The sequence below is a fragment of the Neovison vison genome, chromosome 5 (assembly GCF_020171115.1).
Source record: "Neovison vison isolate M4711 chromosome 5, ASM_NN_V1, whole genome shotgun sequence".
Taxonomy (NCBI): domain Eukaryota; kingdom Metazoa; phylum Chordata; class Mammalia; order Carnivora; family Mustelidae; genus Neogale; species Neogale vison.
This window is the reverse complement of record NC_058095.1, coordinates 6,609,578-6,634,881: the sequence shown is the minus strand read 5'-3', so window position 1 is coordinate 6,634,881 and position 25,304 is coordinate 6,609,578. Positions and strand designations below refer to the sequence as shown.

At 52.4% G+C, this 25,304-nt stretch overlaps 1 protein-coding gene across 3 annotated transcripts; it reads left to right on the top strand.

Moving 5' to 3' along the window:
* The first annotated feature begins 11,669 nt into the window (after positions 1-11,669).
* On the top strand, positions 11,670-23,365 carry LOC122907546 (CMRF35-like molecule 8). Of its 3 annotated transcripts, none has more exons than XM_044250354.1 (9): positions 11,670-11,711; positions 11,809-12,015; positions 14,269-14,604; positions 15,400-15,508; positions 17,737-17,831; positions 21,021-21,058; positions 21,489-21,587; positions 22,348-22,511; positions 22,742-23,365. In XM_044250354.1, the coding sequence occupies exons 2-8, from the start codon at positions 11,955-11,957 to the stop codon at positions 22,480-22,482; spliced, it is 873 nt and encodes a 290-aa protein (XP_044106289.1). In that variant the 5' UTR covers positions 11,670-11,711; positions 11,809-11,954; the 3' UTR covers positions 22,483-22,511; positions 22,742-23,365. The 3 variants fall into 3 exon arrangements, with proteins under 3 accessions (XP_044106289.1, XP_044106288.1, XP_044106287.1); XM_044250353.1 differs by having other exon boundaries at positions 15,343-15,508; positions 22,351-22,511; XM_044250352.1 differs by having other exon boundaries at positions 15,343-15,508.
* Positions 23,366-25,304: the final 1,939 nt, after the last annotated feature.

Genomic DNA, 25,304 nt, shown 5'->3' with positions numbered 1-25,304 from the left:
ACTCGCGCACAGTGTCCTTGTGTTGAGGAATGAGGGCTTAATAGGGAGAGGTTGTGTCTCACGTTGCAAAGTGGAGCCAGGGGGCCAGTATGAGCTGGAAGAGAGTATCTCCCTGGATCATAATCACGGAAGTCAAGAGGAGGGTCTCTGGGTCCTCAGGAGGTCCCTTCCTCTTGGGGTCCAGTAAGCAGCAACCTATGGTATTGGTTCGTGAGGACCATCTGACCACGCAGCACAGACCGAGTGGCTTCAACAACAGAAACTTGTCATCTCCCTTCTGGAGGCTGGGAGTCCGAAATCAAGGGGTCGGCGGGGTCGGCTCTTTCTGGGGGGGATCCCCCGAGGGAAGGATCCGTCCAGGCCTCGCTCCTGGACTTGCAGACCGCCGTCTTCTCCCTGCTGCTCTTCACGTCGTCTCTCCTCTGTGTGTGTCCCCGTGTCCAAATGTCCTCTTTTTATAAGGACACCAGACGTACTAGATGAACACACCCCCTAATGACCTCAGGGTAAGTGGATCATTCCGGTAAAGACCCCCAGCTCCAAGTCATGTCCCATTCTGAGGTACTAGGACTTCACCATGTGAGTGGGGTGGAGAAGGAATTCAGCGCCTAACCCCTGGGCTGGTCCTGGGCAGGTGGAAGGGGCGTGGGCGGGTCGGGGCAGGCTCTAACAAGGCAGCTTGAGGATGCCCCAGGCCCTAGGGGGAGGCTGCACGCTCCCACCGTGTCCTTCACAAGTGTGGTCTTAAAAATGCGGCATCTTGATCCTCTTGGGTGGGCCTTGGGATACCCCCACATGGGAGCTGGATCTCCCCGGCACCACGCTGAGATTCTTTCTCTCCTCCCGGGAAGCAGACGGCATTCATAGAAGGAGAGAATTATCTATTGTCCACAGGCCAAGAACACTGAGATCTGTGTACCCCTTCCCAGATACGGGCTACGGATCTGGGTCAAGGGAGGGCTGGTGGCGAGCAAACGTGAGGAGGGCAGTCTCTCCGTGGGAAAGCGTGCCTCCTCATCTTCCGTGTTTCAATAAAAGAACAGAGAAGACTCTGCCCCCTCAGCATCCCAGACGAGGCCGGAGACCTGTGATTGGACGTCACGATGGGCCCACAGTCGCCACCCCTCCTCTCAACCAGGACAACCATAAAAGCAGGGGCCTCTGCCCACCGCGGGCCAGAGAGGCGCCCTGTGTCACCCACCCCCAGGAGTGAGCCGCGCCGGCCAGCTCTGTGCCCGAGACCACCGGCAGAGGCTGGAGAATCCCGTCTTCCAAGGAGACAGGAGGCTGAGGTAACACCCGGATACAGTGTCGTGTTCCCACCAGAGGGCACAAGGGATAGCGGGTCCTCCTGACCGGTTTCTGGCTCCTTGTGATCCTAAAAGAGGTTCCGCCTTGCAGGGCGGGAGGGAGCTCCCCCAGCCTGGCATTCCCAGGGACAAGGCGCTGATGAAATGCCTTTTAAAATGGCCATCCTGGGGCGCCCGGGTGGCTCAGTCGGTTAAGCATCCAACTCTTGCTTCTGGCTCCGGTCATGATCTCGGGGTCGTGAGATCGAGCCCCGTGTCAGGCTCCGTGCTCAGTGCGGAGTCTGCTTGACGATTCTCTCTCTCCCTCTGCCCTTCCTCCTGCTCGCTCTTACTCTCTCTCTCTAAATAAATAATCTTAAAAAAAAAATGGCCATCCTGCCTCAGCTGTCCTATGGCCAGGGAAAGTTTTCTGGCCCCCCTCTGGCCAGCCAGGAGGAGGGACCTGGGGAAGAGGCCGGACTTCTTGGATGAATCTTGATAAGAACTGGGGAGTTCTGGGTTTTATCTTTCTGAGGATTATTAGTTTTTTTTTGTTGTTGTTGTGTTTTTGTTTTGTTTTGTTTTGTTTTTAGGAACTCCCTCCTTGTGCAAATTTCAAATCTTGAAATCCTTAAAGAGGCCATGACGTCTTTACCTCCAGCTGCCCTCCTGGGGCTTCCTCCCCCGTCACTGGGGTCTCCTAGCTCCTCCTCGCTCCCGGTCCACAGTCTGCCAGGACACAGTTCTCCGAGCATCCCCAGAGCAAGCCGCATGTCAGGCTTATTGTCTGTAAACAAGGATGTTGCTGCCATGATCTCACCTGTGACCCAAAGATAGTCTGAGCCATCCTACGCTGTTCCCTACTTTTTAAAAAATATTTGAGAGAGCGAGAGCGCACAAGCAGGGGGAGGGGCAGAAGGAGAAAGAGAGAGAGAGAAACTCCAGCAGGATGTGGGGCTCTATCTCAGGACCCTGAGATCATGACCTGAGCTGAAATCAAGAGCTGGAGGCTTGACTGACTGAGCCACCTGGGTGCCCCCTGTTCCCATTTGAAAGGTTCTGGACTGCCACGACCACACCATTAGTTAGCCCTCCATGCTCGCACGCTTTACCAAATATTTCTGATGCTTGAGGACACCCAGGCACAGTGAGTGCAGCATCAAACTCCTTGCTAGGACTCTAAGACCCTCTTTCTGGATGGGACTCTCACCCTAATGCCCCCGGACTCTGGGAGCCCAAGGGAAATCCAGAGAGACTGCCTGGAGGAAGCTGCAGAGCTGCCTTTCTCCATCCCCCTGCACGGGTACCAGAGAGCTCTTCTCACTGGCTCATGTCAGTCAATAAATATCTATTGAGTTGACTGTCAAGTGCAAGGCACAGCCCTATCCTGTCCTATCCTATTTTTTTTAAACAAAAATATTTATTTATTTAGAGAGTGAGGGAGAGAGAAAGAAAGTGGGGTGGGAAGGGAGAGGAGAGAGAGAATTTCAAGGAGACTCTGTGCTGAGCACAGAGCCCAAGCCCATGACCCTGAGATCATGACCTGAGCTGAAATCAGGAGTTGGATACCCAAAAGACAGGGCCGCCCAGGCTCCCCTGTCCTAGCCTCTCCTAATCTATCCTGACCAATCTACCACCTCCGAGCACGAGGAGAGTCCCAAGCCTTCCACATTCTGCACGGTGGAGTTTCCTAAGTGTGATTGTAGGCATCGTCTTGGGGAGCCTGTTGAAAGGACAGATTCCTACTCCCAGCCCTGGAGTAGGGGGAGGTCTGATGGGGGAGGTCTGAGGCCCTGGGGTCCTGTGCTGGGGACCCCGATGTCTGCGGTCCCCACCCCTGACTTCCCTAACAGTCCTATGTAGGCTACTTGAGAGCGTTGAAGCAGCTGGGTGACTGGCCCACAGGGACAGTTTCAACCACTTTGTCACACTTGGGGGACTGCTGGGGGCGGGGGTTGCTGGGCATGTGTGGGAGGAAGGGGAAGAGTGAAATGATTTAAGGCCCGTAGTCCCCTCACACTTCCGAAGAATTGAGGCTCCATTTAGGGTGGGCTCGATATCCTTCTGGAATTTTCAGGGGCTCTGTTCATCCTCCTCCCAGAATTCTGGAGAACAGAAATCAGATGGGACTAACAGGGGCAGGGTCACAGGGCTGGGATCCCTGACCCTGGGGCCACTTGTCTGCACCATTTCCTGTGTCCCATAAAAGGGAGAAGCCCTTTCCCACCCCGGCCACTGGGATTTTTGCCTTGACCTTTGGACCACTTCTACCTTTTAAGATAATCCTTTGTTTTCCTGTCTGTTTATGTGCTTCCTACTAAACGGTGAACTCCCAGAAAGGAGAATTGTCATAATTTTATCTTCCTGTCCCCAGCACTTGGCACAATGCCCACGGTCATTATTTGTCAAATAAACCAATATGCCGTGCCTGGGCATAGAGTGCCCCCTGGTGGCGTCAGAAGTCTGGCAGTGTCTCAGGTCTTGGCCAGAGCGGTCAACCTAACCCTCTCTGGTTCTGGGCGGCCCATCCAAGTGTGAGGCCAGGTGGGGCTGGATTCAGCACAGGGTTCCCTGGAAAGGCATAGTTATCCTAGGATAGTGAGGGACAGAGGAACAGGGAAAAGGATTGAAAGGAGTCTGAGCTGTCCTGCAGAAAAGCGAGGACGGGGACAGCCCCTCTGTTGGCCTTGGATATGAAGGAAGTCGCACACACTGTGGCCCGTTTCACTTTCCCCTCGGGCATGAGGGTGATGTGGTAAGGCCAGTAGCGGCAGCAACCCCAAACCTTTGTGGGGTGTGGACACTGGGGAGTGGGGCGATCATTAGCCTCATTCTCCAGGGGGACAAGCTGAGGCTCAGAGACGTTCGTAAGTCCGTCAAGATCACACAGCTTGTCAGGGGCAGGACTGGGATTCAAAGCCAGTCCGTGAGTCCGAGTCCCTGCTCTTAATCATTGCCAGTATGGAAGGCTTGGGGCTGGGACACCAGATCCCACAGCCACGGGCTTTGCTGTTATGTCGAGTTCCCCTATACGAATGCCCACCCTCCCTCTCTGGAGAGAGTTTTGGTGATTCAGGGGTAAGAGCAATTCCCTGAGGTCAAGTGTGTGGCTAACTTCTGGGCTTCCTGCACCTGTTCCCGGGCACGTCCAGGGTGGGTCTGAAACCTCTTTTTTCTCCTGCATCCTCTCTTCCTCAGGGCGTGGGCCAGGGGTCCGCCCGGATCAACTGAGTCAGAACCTCAAGCTGCACGTGGGTGAGGAAAGGGGAAGGAGGTTGCAAAGGTGGCTCAGGCACCGGATATTTTTTTTAAAGAGCTCTCCAAGTGAGTCTAATAAGCTTCCATGATTGAGAACCCTGTAGGCTTCCATGTAAACAAAGTCAGTCAGTGGGAATGGAAAGCTGGATCAGGATCACTCCCCTTTCTGCTTCATCCGTGGGGACCCCCCAGTGCTACTCTGTTTCTTCTCCATCCCCTTCACTCACTCCCTGCACACACACATGCACCCCTGAAGCTCTCCGCCATGAAAGCCGCGCCTCCTGTGTTCTAGAGCTGGAAACTCAGGAATATGCAGCTCTCATCCTTCCCATGTGGCCAAAACACACATTCAGAAAGGGGGTCCCACTGGTGGGTCCTTGGCCCTTGAACCCAGAGCCTTACAGTAGAGAGTTTAGCTGGGAGAGATGGCAGGGAGGTTGATGTGTTTCCCCTCCTCTGCCTTCTCAATCCCAGAGGTGAGGCTGCTGCTCTGCCGCCCCCACCTGCAGCGTCAGCCCCGCCCCTCTTCTAGAACGGTCCAGCGGAAGCAAGAAGTGGAGCAAGTGTCTGCTCGATCTAACAGGCAGCTGAGCAGTCCCAGGTGGGCCTCGGAGCTGGCCGTCTGGAGAGGCTTCTGAGCGTCCCCTGGTCTCATTGGCTGGGAACCAGGAGCCCTAGAGACCCCAGAGTCTGAGTTCCAGTGCCCCTCACCACTCCTGGGCAGCCTGGTCCGAGAGATGGGCTCATCCCTGTTCCCTTCTCCATAATTCCCCCCACCCCCTTCCCCAGGTCCTTGTCCACCATAGAGGCCCCCCTGCTTCTCTGAAGCCCCCACATTCTCTCTCCCAGGGGCTGGAGCCTTCCCCTTCTTCCTGGTCTACTGGCTGGAGGATCTCGTAGGATCGATGCCACCCACCTGGATATGTGTACAGAAACCTCTCTGCTTCCAGGCTTGAGAGATGGAAACAAAGTTACCTGACACAGCCGGCAGTTCTGGAAACTACCGACAGATGGCGCCATGGACCGCCCGTAGCTGCCCGATTCCCGATTTACCCGGGTTCTAGGAAGAGCAGCTTCTCTACTGGCTGCAGATGGCACTGCCCCTTGCCCGCGGGGCCCCGCACCTGATTTGTGTTCCTTAGTTCCCGCCACCTTGGGAATTAGGTCTGGGACTGCCCCACAGCCCGCCTACTCCAAGGCTAGGTTAGGCCATTGGGTTCATCTCAGCTCTACTCTGTTTACTCTGTGCTCACTCCCCACCCCACCACCCCATTCGCTGGGGCCCTCATGTGCCCCCTGGGACCAACCAGGGCTGAAACAGGACAGGCAGGAATGGGCTGGGGTGGAAACCAAGGCGGAGCCGGTGGGGGGGGGCAGTCAGGAGTTGAAGCTTGGAAAGTGCTGGAATTCAGGGTGCAGTGGATTTAGATACGAGTGAGCTGGGCACATGAGGGGCCAGGCCAGTGGATCTTGCCTTCAGCGCTACTGACAAGCAGTCCCTGCGCTTCTGCACTCCATGCCTCACCTCCCTGGGAGAGGTAGACATCCATTCCCTCTGTTGGAAGTTTTTAACGACTTTGGTACTTGGTTTGTCGACAGCCTTCCCTGTTCCTCTCACATTGCAGGAAGGAAGGAATCAACTCTTTGAAATATTAAATATTTGGTCAGTGCCAGGAAGGTTCTGAGGGAGACTGGGGCAGAGGAGGGAATCAAACACAAGGAGAGGGACGTGGGATGCCTGGGTGGCTCAGTCAGTTAAGTATCTTCCTTCAGCTCAGGTCATGATCTCAGGGTCCTGGGATCAACTCCTGCGTCGGGTTCCCTGCTCAGTGGGAAGCTTGTTTCTCCTTCTGCCTGCCGCTCCCCCTGCTTGTGCTCTCTCTCTCTCTCTGACAAATAAATGAATAAAAATTTTTAAAAAAGATTTTTATTTATTTGATAGACAGAGATCACAAGCAGGCAGAGAGAGAGGTGGAAGCAGGCTCCTCGCTGATCAGAGAGCCCGATGAGGGGCCCTATCCCAGGACCCCGGGATCATGACCTGAGCCAAAGACAGAGGCTCCAACCCACTGATGCCCCTGAATAAAATTTTTTTAAAAAGATTTTTTAAAAAGGACATTCAGAAATCAAGATGGATAGATGAGGGGAGGTGGCGGAGAGAAGGTCTTTGGGCTCACATTCACAAAGTTGCTTCTTAAAGATTTATTTATGTATTTGAGAAGGGGGTGGAGGGGAGAACAGGGGGAGAGGAAGAGAGAATCCCAAAAAGATTCTGTGCTGAATGCAGAGCCCAATGTAGGGCTTGATCTCACCATTCTGACATCATGACCTGAGCCGAAACCGAGCATGAAACACTTAACCCACTGTGCCCCAGAAGTGCCCCCAAATTTGTTTTTTTTTTAAATTTAGGTATCATGCCCTAAAATTTACTCATTTTATATGTGTACTTCTTTAATTATAAGTAAATTCACAGTTGTGCAACCATTACCAGAACCCAATTTTAGAACTTTTCTTCAAACTTAGTAATGACATTATTCCTAAGTGAGTTTGTTCTTAAAGTCCCAGCATTTATAGGACTTCTCCTGCTGGGAAGGAGAGAAGGGTTCCTTCCCATAACTCTGCAGCGGGGTCCCCTTGCCAGTGCACACCATGAGTTAATACTTTTATAAACCTTGTAATTGCATATGTGTGTGTGTGTTTTGCATGTCAAAAGCCTTGATTTGTTAAATGCTCTAATTTTCATTAATCCTCTTTTGGACTCTTCATTTACTAATATACTAAAAGATTCAGGAAATGTAAGTGGATCAGAACTGTCTGGATCTCAGGTAAAGCACAGAAAGTCCAAAAGAAATAGAAAGAACGCACCAGACTCAGGCAAGGTGAGGCAACACAGTTAGCTTCACCTTTTCTCCCGGGAAGCATGTATACTTCTGACCCGCTGTCTTGGAACAGGGAGGGAGACATGGACACATCTATAAGCGAGCACTCACCTACCGTGAAGTCCTATGAACTCTTGGCTTGCCTGAGTTCTTGGCTTTGAAACACATACTTTGGACAACCCTCTTGGGTCCCCTCCCTCTTCTGGAGCTTCCTACTTTCAGTAAACTTGGTTTTGCTGCCTACCAGAAAAAAAAAAAAGAAAAGAAAAGAGAGAAAGAAACAAATGCATTCTGCCAGCTTCTGGAAATGTCTGTGGGAAGACTGCTATAGGTCGTGGGACAGATAAGCAGTGGGGTCAAGGAGGTTATGGGGTGTGTGTGTGTGTGTTTGAGGAAGCTGCTGACCTTCCTGAGGTGGGGTCATTCCCAGAGTGTCACAAACTCACAAAGTCAAGCTCAACTGTGTTTCCTGAAGCCAATATTAGAAGTGTTTGAACTGACCATTTGCTGGTTCGACCTCACCGCCTGTCAGGACAGGGGCGAAAGCCCAAGGACTGTGTTCTGTTTGTCTGGTATCATTCTACAGAGAAAGAGGCCCGTGGGGGGGGCCCTTGGGTGAGGGAGGAGAAGGAAGCAGAAGGTGGTGATGGGGAGGCAGGGGAACGAAGGCTCCCGGGCAAGTCCATCCATTTGTCGGTCGCAATTGCCCAACATCCCCTTCCCCATCGCACTTCTGGGACAGCAGTTTGGTGCCCTCCACTGTCTTCTAGAACCCACTCTCTCCCTGCCCTGAGCAGTCACTCACTGGAGAGGTGTGGTAGGGTGGACGAAAGTGGGGTCCTTGCAAGTAAGTCATCTCATCTCTCTGAGTGTGGGGGCAGAGGAGAGCACATGTCAGGGCGTGAGTTCAATAAACAGCAGCCCGGGCACCGGCAGGTGCATTCGCGTCTCTGCGGTCCTGGGGAGCCTCCCTCGGGGGGAGGGGCAGGACCGGCAGCGCTGCTCCCATTTCACAGAAGGAAGCACTGATGACTCATTGGGGCCGCACCTGCTGCTGGAAGGCCGCTCAGGGCCAGGCCACAAAGGCCGGACCTCCCTGCTGCGCTGACCCCACGTCCCAGTCACGGGGCCTCCAGGACTGGCTCCCCTCACCCACCTCCCAGGTTCTCAGCTGTGATTCAGGAGACGCGGGAGGTCAGCACTGGCCAGAAGCTGCCCCTGGGATGCGGACACCTGTGAGGGGGGCAGGGCCCATGGAGCTGCGGCTCTGTGCACAGGAAGCCTCGGGAGCCCTCTGGGGGACAGAGAGTGCTCTCAGGCCTCTGGCCGGTCCTGCCCCCATCTGCTCACCCACAGTGTCGTCTCAGTCTAGAACACAGCATGCCCGGGGCCAAGCCGGAGAGTGTGTTATAGACCATGACCCCGCTGGTTGTAGACTGTGTCCCTGGGACTATGCAATGCACTGGAATGTGGGTTGGTTACGCTTGCCTGGGCCCCTAGAAGGTCTGACCGTATTGGAGTAGGTTCCCTTGACATGGGCAGGTGGGTGGGATGCGGGCAGTCCCACAGAGAGGCAGGCTGGGCCAGACTGGGAAACCAGACACTTCCGGGGCTCTGTCCTCCTTCCCAGCTGCCCTTCCCCCACTGCTTCTCATTCACGATTATTCTTTTTACCTCCAGGGATCCCGAAGATATCAGCCGCCTGGAAACAAAGCATCTGGCGCAGGTGCTGGTTCCCCCCTCCTGCTTCATTACGGACTCACCCAACGGTCAGCAACCTTCCCCGGCCAGCCGGTCATGCGGCCACTTCCTGCTGGTCAGCCCTCAGTGCCCAACCTCTTGGCTTTTGGCCACACCTGAGGGACACCCACAGTGGGGGAGGGGCCTAGATCTCTAGAAAGGAAAAGGCAGAGTGATGGGGAGCCATCGACTGCCCAGGAGAGAGGGCAGCTCTGAGATTGTGCCACCTTGGAAAGGGAAGTTCTGCTGAATGGCCCCACAGCTACCCCCCTCCCCGATCTTTTCTGAGGCACCTACTGTTCTCAGGACTCCAGGCAGCACCTGCTGTTGCGACTGGGTCTACCCAAGGAGCCCCCATGCAGCACTGTCCACCCCTGTCCCAGCTGGCCTCCGAGCACGTGTGTCCACCCTGGGAAGGAGCTCCAAAGCCGATGATCCCTAGGCCTATGGTTCTCAGGCTTCTTCTTCCCCTAAATCATGCCCACTAGTAGTTGTTACGAAGTAGGGAGAAAGTGTCACTTCCCTAACCTTCTGGCAGCATGGGGCAATTAAAAAAAAATTTACTTGTTTATTTGAGAGAGAGAGAGAGAGAGAGAGAGAGAGCAGGTGGTAGGGCAGAGGGAGAGGGAGAGAGAGTCTCAAGGCGACCCCACGCAGAGCACGGAACCCGACGCCGGGCTCGATCTCGATCCTGAGGTCATGACCTGAGGTCGGATGCTTAACCGACTGTGCCACTCAGATGCCCCATCACGGGGCAATTTGTCTCATTTCGTTTCTTCCTCGGTGTTTGTGGACAGGATGGGGCCAGCAGGATCAAGTCCCCTGCCCTTCCCCCTCCAGGAGTCCAGGTGTTTCCTTGGGTTCCGAAGAGAAACCTCCCCCTACAGATTACTTGTGAAGCCCACACTCCCTATCGAATCTTATTTTCCTATTGTTTTTCTTTCTTTCTTTTTTTAATTTTAAAAAATTTTGGGGGCGCCTGGGTGGCCCAGTGGGTTAAAGCCTCTGCCTTTGGCTCAGGTCATGATCCCAGGGTCCTGGGATCAAGCCCCACGTCGGGCTCTCTGCTTGGCCGGGAGCCTGCTTCCCTTCCTCTCTTTCTGCCTGCTTCTCTGCCTACTTGTGATCTCTGTCTGTCAAATAAATACATAAAATCTTTAAAAAAAATTATTTTGTTTGTTACTTATTTTTTATATTTATTAATTAGGCTTCTCACCCAGCATGGAGCCCAGTGTGGGGCTTAAACTCACAACCCTGAGATCTGAGCCCAGATCAAGAGTCAGACTCTTAACTCACTGAGCCAACCAGGTGCCCCCCTATTGCCTTTTTTAGAGTAAAGATGTATTTCCAGGTGTCATTGTTACCTCACCTTTGAGTATTTTTATGATTATTATACTGTTTATTTCCCCAGATTGGCTGTGATTGTTGACACCTTGAAGGAGCCACAGAATTTACCCACGGTTGTACCAGTGCCAAGTGGACAAGCCACAGGAGATCCTAGCCTCCTGCTTCTCAGTCTGGTGCGCCCCCCTTTAAACCTTGACATTCAAGACCACAGCAGTGCCTTTGGGTGGTTGAACTGGAAAATATGCACTTCTGGGGAAACTTTATAATTACTAGACCAAGCAAACTACCAAGTATGACCCCTCTCCCACAGTCTCCTGTTCCACTCAAGATCTTGATCTTGGATCTCTGTGAGCTTTGATTAAACGATGACTGTACTGTCTTAGAAATTCTTCCGATGCCTACCTAACTCTGTGCTTGGAATCTTCCAGAGGAGAATGGGCAAGTCTTCTGGGTTCCCTTGCGCCTTCCCAGGGAAGGTGCTCCTGTGGCCAGAAGGGAGGAGGAAAGTGAAAATCCTTTAAGAAGCGGAGAAAGGACATTCTTGGGACTTCAGAGCTAGTGCAGGGCTCCCTCCAGGCAACACTTGGGGTAACCACAAGCACCCAGATGACATGTCACACGTTAGGGTTGGTTTCCTCTGCTCATGTGGCTGTTCTGTGCAAGCTGAGCACTTGTCATGGGAGATGTGCATGCATGTGTGTGTGTGTATGTGTGTGTGTGTGTGTGTATGGCATATTTAGAATCTGAACTTTCGGTGGATCAGGGCACGGGGGTCCTTGTAAGCTTGCTAAGTCCCCACTCTGTGCCCAACCCTGAGCTGGGACCACTAGGGGCTGCAGAGGAAGGAAGGTCACAGCCTGAGGACACGTTTCCAAGAGTAAGAAACATTCAGGGACTCTGAAGTCACGATGCCAGCTTAGGAGGTCTGGTTCTTGAGCTGGGAGCTACTAGAAGGGGAGCTCCCTGGGGCGGCCTCACTGTGGGTGCCCCCAGGGCTGGAGGAGGATGCTGGCCCTGGCCCCGCCCCACTGGGTGCTCACCCTGACCACAAGGAAACCAGAGGAATTACTGGGCCCAGAGGAAGGAAACCAGGCCTTGTGGTCTTGGGGTGTGATGGGGGGGGCGGGGCACCGGCCCGCGGCCCTGTAGGGGAGCGGGGGTCCTGGCACTGGAAGTGCGTGTGGCATCTGGGACACAGGTGGGATGGGTAGGAGGGTGCGTGGGTTTTGGGGGGGTCTCAGCTTACCATCGTCCATGGAGCCTTTGTTCCCGCGGTGTCCTTCATTTTCTGACAGCTCTAGGAGCAGAGCCTAAAGGTACTAAACCAGGAAGCTGCAGGGACAAGGAAAAGCAGAAGTGGGAGGCTTGACGACTAGACCCTCCTCCTCGAAGGGGCCTGAAGACGCCTAGCAGTGTTGCAGGTGACGTCTGTGCCAGAGAGATGAGCCGGCGGGGCCGGGTCCCGTGGCTGTCCTGGGCTCTGCTGCTTCTCTGGGTCCCAGGTAAGGGGCTGCCCAGACTGAGCCTGCCCCGGGGAGGGGGGCTTGGGGAGCAGGGCTGCTGGGGAGGCAGCGGCAGTTCCGACCTCGGAGCAGGGTGCAGTCTGTCCAGCACGGACGTGGACAGATGGAAGGACTGCACCCTGGAGGAGCCAGACGCGGCTCAGGCCATTCGCCTCACCTTCCCTGAGCCACAGCGGGGTGCCCAGAGGGGCTTTGTGGGAAGTTTTGGATGAATTATTACAGGAGAAGGAGGCGAGAGCAGGTGACAGCGGCGTGGGTAGGAGAGTGGCCACTGAGCCCGCCATGGGGAGGGGGTGTGTCTGGTGCAGGGTGTGGGAGGGCTGGGGACTGGCAGGGGCTGGCCACGGTGTCAGGGACACGGAGGCGTGTAGCCAGGGTAGCTCGAGGGATCTGGCTCTCCCATGGCAGGGAGATGCGGACAGAGCAGAGGGGAAGGCGGTGGGGACGAAGTGGGGGGGCAGAGAAGCTGTGGGGAGGGGACGGAGGGGAGCTTCTCCAGGGAGCAGAGGGCTCCCTGCTTCTGGGGGTCTGGCTTCTGTGTCCGTCAGGAGCTCGCCGCACACAGGCGGGCACAACCTCGTCGGGTCTATCCCCGGGATACTCAAATCATTTTGGTTGTTTTGATGATAAATGGTATGTTTTCTCTGACTCTATCTGCTAACTAGTTGTCCATGGGAACGCTCTTCCTTTTGTATAGTAATTTGGAAGCGGTCACCCCAGCATGGCTAGTCTGTCCCTTACCCTCTGGGGTGTCCTTGTGTTTCATGGGATCTGTCTGCAGGGGGAGTCTGTGGTTCCTTCTGGATATCTATTTGTCTCGTTTGTTTCTCTCATTGGCCACAGACTCGTGCGGCCGAATGATACCCAGGACGGAGGTGGCAGCGACCATCTCCGCCTTGTCCCTGCTGAGGGCAGCTGCCCAGTGGTTCCCATGAAGCCTGAAGAAGGCGTCCACTTGTGTCTCTTAACAAACTGTAGCAATGGGTGTAGGAAGCTTTTTCATTATCTGTGAAGATGATTATTTTTTTCGTCTTTGGACTATTAAGACAGTGAATTATATTAAGAAATTTGAGCCAGATTTTTAGTCTCAGTGTATCATGCTACCTTCATGAAGGGAATTAGGGAGGTTTTCCTGCTTCTATATTCTCTACAAATGTGTAAATGCAATTGGAATTGTTTGTTCCTTGAAGGTTTGAGAGAACTAATTTACAAAACTGTCTGGGTTTTACTCTTTTTTGGTTTGGGGGAAGACAAAGAACTTTTTTTTTTCCATTTCCTCCCAGCTTTATTGAGTTTTAAGTACCAAATAAAAATTGTGTATATTTATCATGTATAATGTGATTTTTTTGTTTTTTTTTAAAAAGATTTTATTTTGTTTATTTGACAGAGAGATCACAAGTAGGCAGAGAGGTAGGCAGACAGAGAGAGGAGGAAGCAGGCTCCCTGCTGAGCAGAGAGCCCGATGTAGGGCTCGATCCCAGGACCCTGAGACCATGACCTGATCCAAAGGCAGAGGCTTTAACCCATTGAGTCACCCAGGTGCCCCAGTGTGATATTTTGATATACATGGCACCTTACAGACTTATCACCAGGAAAAGTCTCCTTGCTAACACCCATATTCACAGGTCTGCATTAAAAAGATAAATATTCTGGGCCAATATCAGTAATGTATATTTTTCTAAATATAGAAAAACATCAGTTTCATATAAGTTTACAGACTTAGTGGTAGAGGCTTACAAATAACCCTGGCTATTTTTCTTATGAGTTGTGTGTGTGTGTCTCCTGTGTTTTCTTGATTTGGCCACTCCCAGAATGTTTGTCTCTCCCATATGAAAAATCAGTTTTCCAATGTATATGCTCATTTGACCATTCTTCTGTTTCTTAATTCACTAATTTCTACGCTGACCTTACTCTTTCTTTCCTCCTGGGTAGGGAGTATATGTCTGTGTTCCTCTCCTGACTTCCTCATTTGGAGGATTCACTTGTTCAGCTGGGGTTTGCTGGGATAAGATTTCATGACCCTGAGCAGCCAGAAAGGAGGCTGGAGTGTGGAGGAAGGGGCTGCTGTGATCAACACACACACACACACACATACACACACACACTTTGAGCATGACAGAAAAGAAGAGGAGGGGTGACCAATGTGAGATGGGGCAACTTTGGGGGGTGACTCCAGGGGTGCCCCAACCCAGGCTCCTCTGGTGAAGGGTCATCCTCGGCTGTGTTTTCCAGGTTGTTGGTCTCTGCATGGCCCCACCTCCGTGACGGGCACCGTGGGAGGATCCGTGAGCGTGGAGTGTCAGTACGAGGAGAAATTCAGAGGGACTCCCAAATACTGGTGCAAGCGCCCATGTGTGTGGAGTATGGTAAAGACCGAAGGGGCAGACAGAGAAGTGAGGAAGGGCCATGTGTCCATCAGGGACCATCCTGCAAACCTCACCTTCACAGTGACCTTGGAGAGCCTCACAGAGGATGATGCCGGGACATACCGGTGCGGGATCGATTCATTAGGGCTCCCAGGATATTTGCTTGACCACACCTTCCGAGTTGTGCTCTCTGTGACCCCAGGTGAGCTGTGCACACCCCTCCCCCAACAGCAGCACCAGGGCTGCCTGAAGGGTCTCAGGTTGGAATGGCTGAGGCAGGAATCAGGTCAGAGGCTTGGAGCAAACTATGAGCATGTGTGTGTGTGTGTGTGTGTGTGTGTACATGCACCACACGTGCACACGCGTGTGTAGGACAGGTAGTAGTAGGAGAGAGAAAGAGAGTCAGGGAGGCTTCCTGGAGGAGCTGGCCCCTCTGCTCAGTCTCGAGAAGGCAAGGTGTGCAAGGGAGAGAGGGAGGGCGCTGGTGCCAGCCCTGCGGACGCAGAGAGCCCGCTTCGGGGAGGTGGGAGCCGAGGGGAGAAGCAGACGCCCACCCGGCGGGGAAGGTGCTGGAAGCAGCAGGAGCTCCAGCCGGGAGGGTCAGATTTGCAGGTTACCCAGAGGTCCTAGGCAGACGGCCTGTGTCTATGACAGGACGGGGACAAGGCTCGAGTGCAGGAATGACCTGGGGCTCTCCCGAAGTCATGACCCTCCTTCTCAGGATGGAATCAGGATGACTGGGGGCCAGCAGTGCCCGTGTCCCGTTTGGAAATGCTCACTTGGCTCAGGAGAGCCCTGGGGAGACTTTGGCTCCTGGGGTCCTCCGTCCTGCTTCCAGCCCGAGTGAGCATTTTGTGTGAAATCAAACCAAAAAGGCCTTGGCAAGCAGAGGGAGAGTCCGAGAGAGCTATCCTGGGTTTGATTTGTGTTTCCACGCCAGCAACAACGCCTGCCCCACGTGCCAGCATCACTGTAACCCAAATGTCAACAACCACAGCTAAAATTACGACCACGCCGTCCCCGCCCTCCTCCGCGGCCCCGACCGCCGTGGGAGCCACCCGCAGTGCAAGCAGCCAGGAGGAGTTCCCGCCGAGCCAGGGCCCGGGGTAAGGTGCCCCATCCCCTGTCCCCTGTCCCGGAGGTGGGCTCTCCTCTCAGGAATTGCTCCAGGCCAGGGAGAGGCCACCGCGGGGCTGAAAAGAGAGGAATCCAGCGAGGGCTGACGATCCAACCAGGCACCTGCTACTTGCCTGTGTGCCGGTTCTCATCCCACTGGAGCCCTGGGCCAGCGCAGCTCCGTGGTCCCCAGGAGCAGACAGTGCGGGGGGTGGGGTGGGGGGCGGTGCTTAGAGAGGTTAAGCGATTCCCCGGATCACGGATCACGTAGCTATGAGAGGCAGGCTGGGCTTCAGCCCCTGTGACCCAGAGTCTTGAGTTTTTCCTTCCAAACCTGCGATTCTTGACCTTTTGGGGTCATGAGAATCCCACATTTATAGACTCTCTCCGGGAAAACACGCGCAGATGTAAACCATTTCTGAGGTTTTCGGACTCCTTATCCCGCCACCACCTACTGTCCTGGGATTCAGCTCTGGCACTGACCCCTGGAGTTTGCACAGACCCCGCAGGCGGGGGGGCTTAGCCCCATAAGACTGCCTGACTTTGGAGGCCAGAGCGCTTTGGGGATCCCCGGGCCATCAGGTTTCTGGTTAACTGGTTATAAATTTGGGGGTTCCCATGACCCCCCTTGGTTTGATGATTGACTAGATAGCTCAGAGAATCCAAGAAAGCGCTAGACTTACAAATATGGTTTTATCATAAAGGATAAAGGCCGGGACCTGCCAAAGAAGAGGCACACAGGGCGAGGTCGGTCCTGAGCCCAGAGCTTCCCTGATGACTCCCAGGGGAGTTGGGGCACGTCGCCCTCCTGGGACATCGATTTGCTCCCCAACCAGGCAGCTCCTCCAAGCTTTGCTGCCCACAACTCTTCCTGGGGTTCCTTTACATAGGCGTGATTGGTTGAGTCATTGGCCACATGGTTGATCTCAATTCCAGCCCCGCTCTGCTCCCTGGATTTCAGGCTGACTCAGAGCCCCCAAGTCTGTATAATCATGGGGTTAGGCCTTCTGATGACCAGCCCCAACCCTGACCTCATCTCTTAGCATGAACTCAAGTCTGATCCAAGGGGCCCAATAGCAAAGGCATGCACACTATTAGGGAAATCCCAAGGATTTAGAGCCTTCCTTCCAGGAGCCAGGGGCAAAGTCCATCCAGATTTTTTTTTTTTTAATCATTTCTACACCAACGTGGGGGCTCAAACTCATGACCCTGCTGTCAAGAATCTCGTGCTCTACCGACAGCCCCCCCAGGCACCCTCATTCAGATTCCTTATTATATGACCCCCTGAATACCTCCCACGGGCCTCCTGTCAACCCGAGGGACAGTCTTGACATCAGGCAAGGTGAAATGCAAGCCCTGAACACACCACTTCCAGAACTGACTGCAGATACACACACAGGGCTGAGCTAGGCTTTGTGCAGCTTGGATTTTGTGCAATCTGGAGTGTGGTGGCCGAGGTGCATCTTTGAGGGAAAGACTAGAACATCGTGAATGCAAACTAGACATAAAAGAGGGGTCTGGTAACGTGAAGGACCCAACGTCAGCTTCCCATCTGCTGCGGCTTGTTCACGGGCAGAAACGGCAGAGCTACCGGGCACCTGGGTGGCTCAGTCAGAGAAGCGTCCGACTCTTGATTCAGGCTCAGGTCATGATCTCGGAGTTGTGGGATCGAGCTCTGTGTCCGGCCCCACGCTCAGCAAAGAGTCTGCCGGAGAGTCTCTTGCTCTCTCTAAATAAATAAATAACTCCTGAAAAAAGAAAAAGAAAGAAAGAAATGGCAGAAGTGCAAGATGGATTTTTGGAATCATGTTTGCAGTTGCAGGAGACTGGGGGAAATGCCAAGTAAGAGGGAAGAATTAAATAAATGATGGTCTGGAGTAGTATGCATGCCGTGGAATAGTATGCAGCTGTGAAAAAGAGTGGGGGTTGTCTTTATGCACGGATATGGAGAGATGTATGTCCCCCATGTACTGCCAAGTACAAATACAGTGCTGACTTATGCCTCCTTTGTGTGTATGAAGAAGGAAAATAATGTACATTTCTATTTTCTTGTATCTGGGAAAGAGCCTCTGGAAGGTTCTTAAGTATACTGCATGTGTGCAGAAAGGAGACTATACACACTAACTCTTTTTTTGAAATGTGATCTTATCATCTATTGCAAATGAGGGGGGCACGGCAAGCTCCCACCTGCTCAACACTGCCCTGTGTCCCCCTCTAGGCTCCAAGTTCTCCTCTCCTTGTTGGCACTTCTGCTGCTTCTGCTGGGGGGCAGCTCGCTGCTGGCCTGGAGCATGGTTCGCAGAAGGCTCAAATGTGAGTCAGTCCCCAGCCAACTGGGGGGTGGGCCGGCACACCCTCTCGTTTTCGAGGCTCTGTGTCCTAGTTCTCCAGAATGGGCATCACATGCGTACCCTCAATCCACACATCCTGGCTGGCCCTCAAGGCCAGACCCCAGAGGGGGCATCACTGCTATGTGGGAGGGGGGTCCCTAGAAGGGAGTCTGTGAAGCCATCACCTTCTTCTGTTTAAAACCCTTCCATGGGGGCTCCTGGGTGGCTCAGTGGGTTAAGCCTCTGCCTTTGGCTTGGGTCGTGGTCTCAGGGTCCTGGGATCGAGCCCCACATCGGGCTCTCTGCTCAGCGGGGAACCTGCTTCCTCCTCTCTCTCTGTCTGCCTCTCTGCCTACCTGCTGATCTACCTGTGATCTCTCTCTCTGTCAAATAAAATAAAATCTTAAAAAAAGCAAAAATAAAGCCCTTTCATGACCGCCCACACCCTCAAAAGTTCAGGTCTCTCCACTGACAGTCCCACTCACCCCCGCCCATTGTCATACTCAGGACAGCTGCTGCTCCCAACCTCCTAGGATCTGGGGGAGCTATACCTTCATTCTCCCCTTCTGCGTTTGCTCTGGGCCCCTGGGGTGTCTGCTCTGCCTTCTCTCACTGGCCCTCTCCTGGAGGGCTTCAGGGCCCTTGGACTTCTTTCCCTCTGGCTCCTTCTCCTGTCCCCCCAAAGCAACTGGGGGGCCCTTCCTGGCTGCACCCCTCTGCATACACCATTCGGCCCTTTTCCTTGCTGATTGTCCCCACCTGCTTCCTTGCCTGTCTCCCTGTCAGCCTGGGCTACTCCTCAAGACCAGGGAGGAACCCAAGAAGGCACACGGTCATATTTGTTAAATTAACGTATTGTTAAATATCTCCCACCACAAGGGCACCCCAGATGCTGTGGACATCCTGGGGCCTACTTGCTCTCCTCTGGGCTCAAATTAAAAGAGAGAACAGAGGGGCGTCTGGGTGGCTCAGTTGTTAACCATCTGCCTTTGGCTCAGGTCATGATCCTGGGGTCTTGGGATCGAGCCCCACATCGGGCTCCCTGCCCGGCAGGGAGCCTGCTTCTCCCTCTGCCTGCTGCTCCCCCTGCTTGTGCTCTCTCTCTCTCTCGCTGTGTATCTCTGTCAAATAAATAAATAAAATAGATGGGACCTTCTTGTTGCTGGCTGGAGACCCAGCTGTCACCCAAAGGAGCTCAGATTTCTGCCTGCATTGGAGTGTGGAGCCTTACATTTCCTTCTTGTTCTAGAACTTTCTGACTCTAGCAGCTGGTTCTCAGGGGGATCTATGTCCAGCCTTAGGGGAGGAGGCAGTGTTCTGGAAGCTGGTGCATGGCCACCCTGAGCTCTTATCTCCCGGACTCCCACTGCCCCTCCCCACGGTGGGGGTCAGGCCTTCAGAAGAGAAGTCAGCCCAGCATGTGTGTGCCTGACGTAGGGAAGGAAAACCACTTCCTCTTCCCCATCTGCTTCTCTCATATCACTTTTGAGGGCCCTTCCCCTCATTTGGGCCCATGTGATGTGGGCCTCCCCAGGGTGCGGGGGATTTTCCCAGCCCCAATTGCTACAGACCTCTCTGCCCTTTCACCTAGAGAGCCTCTCTTCTAAAAAAAAAGGGATACGAGATGGTTCTAGAACATTCAAAAGATAAGTAAAAGCACAAAGAAGGAAATAAATTCCCCATAATAAATAAGAAAGAAAACTCCCACCGCTCAGAGAGAGCCAACCACTGGCGTTTGAGGTGTGTCCTTCTCGCTGCTTTTCTCTCTTTTTAAAAGTAAATTAAATTAATTAATTAACGAGAGCGAGAGAGAGCATGTGCTCAGGCATGTGTCCGGGGAGGGGCAGAGGGAGAGGGAGAGAGTCCTCAAGCGACTCCCTGTTGAGCCCTTGGTGGGACTCGAACCCACGACCCTGAGACCATGACCTGAGCCAAAATCTAGAGTCAGACACGCAAGTGACTGAGCCACACAGGCCCCCTCAACTCCCAGCTGCTGTTTTCAGTGCTTATTTATGTAGATATGATTTCTCACTTACGGTTTGCTTCATACCATAATCCCTCTTTTAAACTTTTTTTTTTTTGCACTTAACCTATTGTTCATTTTCCCTGCCCTGGAATGTTCTAGAAGTCTCTTACTGCAGAGTTGGACAGTGTGTTTGTGGGTGGGGGGGATTACACCTTGCTTCACTGATCCTCTGTAACAGGAGAAAAGCCTTCTGTTCGAATATCCTGACTCTCCCTCCCCATCCCTGCCAGTCTCAGCTCCCGTCCCCTCCCTATCCCCTCCCCGTCCCCTCTCTGTTCCCTCCCCATCCCTTTGTCCCTTCACCGTCCCCTCCCCTGTCCCAGAGCCTGATGCCTGCTCCATCACACCCGCTGACGGTTCTTCCCCCCAGCCTGCTTGCCGTGCCCTCGCTTATGCCCTCCCTCCCTCCCTCACACACCCAGCACCACTGTCCCGAGCACCCGCTGTGACACCAGGCCCTGTGCCGGGCTCTGGGTGACACCGTTGCGACCGGGTTAGACAGGACTCCGCCTTCAGTGTTCCAGGGGGCTCCCGGCCACATTCCTTCCCCAGCAATGTCCCTGCAGCTACACCAAAGGCATTCCCGGTCACGTGTGCATCCCCTGGGAGGACCCAACCTGCTCCTTGGGGCTCCAGGGGGCAAGGCCAGGGGCACACAGAGCCTGACTCCAAGACAGGATTCCTGCAGAGCAACGTTGTGGGTCCCAGGAGCCCGAGGTCGTGTGCCCCTGAGCCACCTTCATTCTCAAGTTCACAGTTCGGTGATGTTAAGTATATTCACGTTTTGGTGAAAGAGATCTCCAGGACCATTTCATCCTGCCAATGGGTCCTCCTAAAGGGGTGTCCCTTTCCTGTCTTCTTCCGCCGGGGAACCATCTTTGAGGGGCTGTTTCGAGAACTAGCTTTGGTTTGGCCACTCTTCCCAAGCCAGAGCGCCTTCCTGCTGGCTCCGTTCTTCACGCCTTCCATTCTCCTTTTTCTTCTTCACAAATTCGCCCTCTCAGCAAAGCCTTGAACTCCTACCCTGTGGCAGATCGGAAGCAACAAGTCCCTAGGGCCAGATTCTCTAGGGAACGGGATCATAGGGAGTCCCTTTCCTGCTTCATTCTGGGATTCAAACTTCTAACTCTTCTCCTGTCTCTTTAGCTGGCGAGAATCCAAAGCAACTGCGGTCCCCCAGTCAGGTAAGACAGGCTGGGGGTGTACGGCAGTGGCTGGCGGGGAGAACAGAGGATGTTGGGGGCGTGAGCTATCCCACTGGCCCCTGGAGGTCTGAATGCATCATCAGGGGATGGAGTGGGGTGCTCGCCCAGAGCAGGGAGAGTGATCCCTGGGAGATCTGGTCACTGGGTCTTGTCTTGAGCCCTGGCCAATCTGTCCCCACCCCTAGCCCCCATACAAAGTGGAATGGGGGAGGGTCCTTTGATGCTGACCTGGGGGGCATTCCAATACTGCCCGGAGATGACCAGAGTAGGGGCTGGAGTAGGGAGGCTGGGGCATCCAGGGCCATCGGGGGAAGGGGGAGATATCTGCACACAGGCAGGAACGGAGACCCCTCTGGGCTGGACCATGGAGGGGCTCTGTGGAAACCCACTAAACCTCCCCCCATCTCAGCAAGGAGAACCCCACTATGCGAATCTGGAGCTGCAGATGTGGCCCCTTCGGGAAGAGCCCATGCACCCGAAGCAGCCAGAGGTGGAATACAGCACAGTGGTGAGTGTCAGGGCCTGGTTCCCGCACGGGGTTCCTGGGCTCCGCTAGGGGTACCGTTCTGGGGGGTGGCAGCAGGCGGAGAGGGGAATGAGAGGGGCTGGCTTGGTGATCTCTCCAGCACAGGGCCACACACAATGCAGGGCAAGTGTCGATTCGGCCAGAGCTTGGTGTCATTGTAGCTGGGAGAGGTCAATGATAGTCAATAGTCAGCAAAGCATAGCATTTATTAAGCACCTACTGTGTACCACACACCGATGTGCAAGCCTGAGATTTCCTGCTGTTTGGGGTACCATCATCTCTTTGGTATCAACTCTGCTTTTCAGGTTTTGAATCAATGACCCCCCCCCCCGTCGGTCAACCCTTAGGCACAGAGACTGCAAAGTGAAACATGGAAGAGGTCCCCCCCACCCCACAACCCCAGGGTCAAGACCCACCTGCTAGTGAAAGAGTTTGGGGAGAACAAGAGTTCCTTGTTTTTCTAATTGGGGATTAATGATCTCAAGGTAGATCCCAGGCAGCCCCCCACCCCCGCCCCGCCAAGCCCCATGTCCATGTCTGGGTCTGATGCCTGCAACTGTGTGCTGTGTTTTCACAGGTGGGGTGAAGCAGGGGTGTGGAAAGGACAGTGAAGAAGTCTGAACCCCTCTCCCCAATGAAGGCCCCCTGCCATAAGTCCCCTCCCCCTTGAGTATCCCCTGTCTCCATCCTGAGCTGGGGGTCCATGCTTCTCTCTCTGAGCTACCCGTCTCTCTCTCTGCAGAAGGCTCCCAAGGAAGAGCCTCACTACTCGACCGTGGTGTTTGACTTCCAGAGTGGGGGTTCTGAGGCCAACAGCATTCGCTCCCAGAGGACCTTGGACGAGGAGACACAGTACAGTGTGATTAAGAAGACATAATCCTGTGTCACCAGCCCCATCATGTGGAGGTCTCTGTGGGCCACAGAATACCAGGGCCAGGGCCCTCAGCCCTCACTGATGTCTGCCTCAGGCTGCTCCCCTCGACAGTCACCAATAAGGCAGGCAGCTGGGTGCCATCAGCTTGGTTGGCTTTGTTGAGGATGAGTGGGAGTGGGAGTCCAGTGGGGACCTGTAGGGAACCCTCCATCCCACAGGCTCTTGTCACATCCTTCCTCTCTTTTCTGCTTCCTTCCCGCAGTGTGTGGAGGACAGGAGCTCAATCCCATGTGGCTCCAGGAAAAGACTTGACCCTCATAGGAGGGTACCTACAAAGTTTATAAATTACAGCTCCATGGAAATGTCTGGAATCACTGCGGCATGGGGAGAACTGGAAGAGGGATCAGAATACAAAGGCCCTGAAGATGGAGTCTCCCTTGTGTCATGGACAAGGACCCTGTGGCCCAGAGAGCAGAGACTTGCCCGTGGTTCCAGAACCAGTGGCACGTTGCTCTGGACTCTTAGATAAACTTTATTTTTAATATTAAGAGATATCAATACAGTTTAAAATAACTTCAGAGAGAAGAAAAAAATTATTTAAGCCATGCCTGCTATGTGCCTGCGATCCTATGTTAAAGAACGCTCTTCCCTTTTGAAGGCTGAATAGTATTCCATTTTGAGGATCTATCCCACTATGCTCATCCTTTCATCCACCGATGGACACTTGGTTGGTGTTTGTGTTTTAGCTACTGTGAATATGTTGCCATGAACATGGTGTGTAAATGTCTCTTTCAAACCCTGATTTCAAAAGCCTGACTTCTAAATATATACCCAGAAGTGGAGTTGCTGAATCATTAGATAAATCTATTTTTAAGCTTTTGAGGAATTACCATCCTGTTTTCAACAACAGCTGTACCATTTTCCATTCCCACCAGCAGGGCACAAGGCTTCCAATCTCCCCATGTGCTCCCCAACACTTGTTTTATGTTTTTTGTTTGTTTTTTTTTGACAGTAGCCCTCCTAACAGATGTGGTATATCATTGTAATTTTGGCAAGCATCTTTTCATGTGCTTAGTGTCCAGCTGTGTGTCTTCTTTGAAAACATGTCTGTTCAAGTCCTCTGTCCAGTTTTGAACTGAGTTTTCTTGTTGTTGTTGAATTTTAGTTGTCTATATAATATGGATATTAATCCCTTGTCAGATATATAATTTAAAAATATTTTATCTCATTCTGTAGGCAGCCTTTTAACTCTGTTGATAGCATCTTTGATGCACAAAACTTAATTTAAAAAAAAAGATTTCATTTATTTATCTGAGAGAGAGAGGGGGAGTGAGAGCAAGAGGGGGAGAGGGAGAATTAGGCTCCCCACTGATCAGGGAGCCCAACACGGGACTGAATCCCAGGACACTGGGATTATGACCTGAGCTGAAGACAGATGCTCAACAGACTGAGCCACCCAGTCACTCTTGATGCACAAAACTTTAATTTTCTTGATGCCCCATCCATTTTTTCTTTTGTTGCTTGTTCCTTTTGGGTCAGATCCAAAAAATCATTGCTGAATACAATGTTGTGAAGCTTTTGTCCTGTTTCCTTCTATGAGTTTTATAGGTTCACATCCTATATTTAGGTCTTTGATCTATTTTGAGTTTGTTTTTGTATATGCTGTTAGGTAAGGGACCAACTTAATTCTTTTGCATGCGGACATCCTGTTTTTCCAGCATCGTTTATTGAAAAGACTGTCCTTTCCCCATTGAATGGCCTTGACCCCTTTGTTGACAATCATTTGGCCACACATATGAGGGTTTATTTCCAGACTCTATTTTACTCCATTCATTTCTATGCCTGACTTCATGTCAGCATCACTGTGTGTTTTTTTTTTTTAAGATTTATTTGTTTATTTTAAAAAGAGAGAGAGAGAGTGTGTGTGTGTGCAGAGGGTAGGGACAGAGGGAAGGAGAGAGAGAGAGAAAATCTCAAGCAGACTCCTTGCTGAGTAGGGAGTCCAACACAGGACTCAATCCTAGGACTCTGAGATCATGACCTGAGTGGAAACCAAAGGTCTGATGCTTAAATGACTGAGCCACCCAGTTGCCCCAGCACCACTGTCTTTTAATTACTGTGGCTTTGTAGTAAGTTTTGAAACCAGAAATGTGGGTCCTCCAGTTCTTCTTTTTCAATATTGTTTTTACTATTCCCATGAGATCCCACAAGATTCTGTATAAATTTTAGGATGGGTTTTTCTATTTCTGCAAAAAAATATCTCTGGGATTTTGATAGGCATTATATTGAATCAGTAGATCACTTTGAGTAGGATTGACATCTTAACAATATTAAGCCTTCCAATCCATGTATATGGGCTATCTTTTCATTTATTTGTGTCTAATTTCTCTTGGCAATGTTTTGTACTTTTCATGACACAAATCTTATATCTCCTTGATTAAATTAATTCCTAAGTATTTTACCTTATTTAAAAAATTTTATTGTCAGTGGAATTGTTTTCATAAATTCCTTTCCAGATTGTTCATTGTTAATGTATGGAAATGCAACTGATTTTTGTGTGTTGGCTTTGTATCTTGCTACTTTGCTGAATTCATTTATTCGTTCTAGCTTTTTTTTTGGTGGAATATTTAGGTTTTTCTACATGTAAGACCATATCATTTTCAAACAGAGATAATTTTACTTCTTCCTTTACAATCTGGATGAATTTTATTTATTTTTCTTGCCTAATTACTCTGTCAGAACTTCGAAAGCTATGTTCAATAGAAAAAGCACAAGTGAGTATCCTTGCCTCATTCCTGACCTTAGAGGAAAAGGCCTTAGTCTTT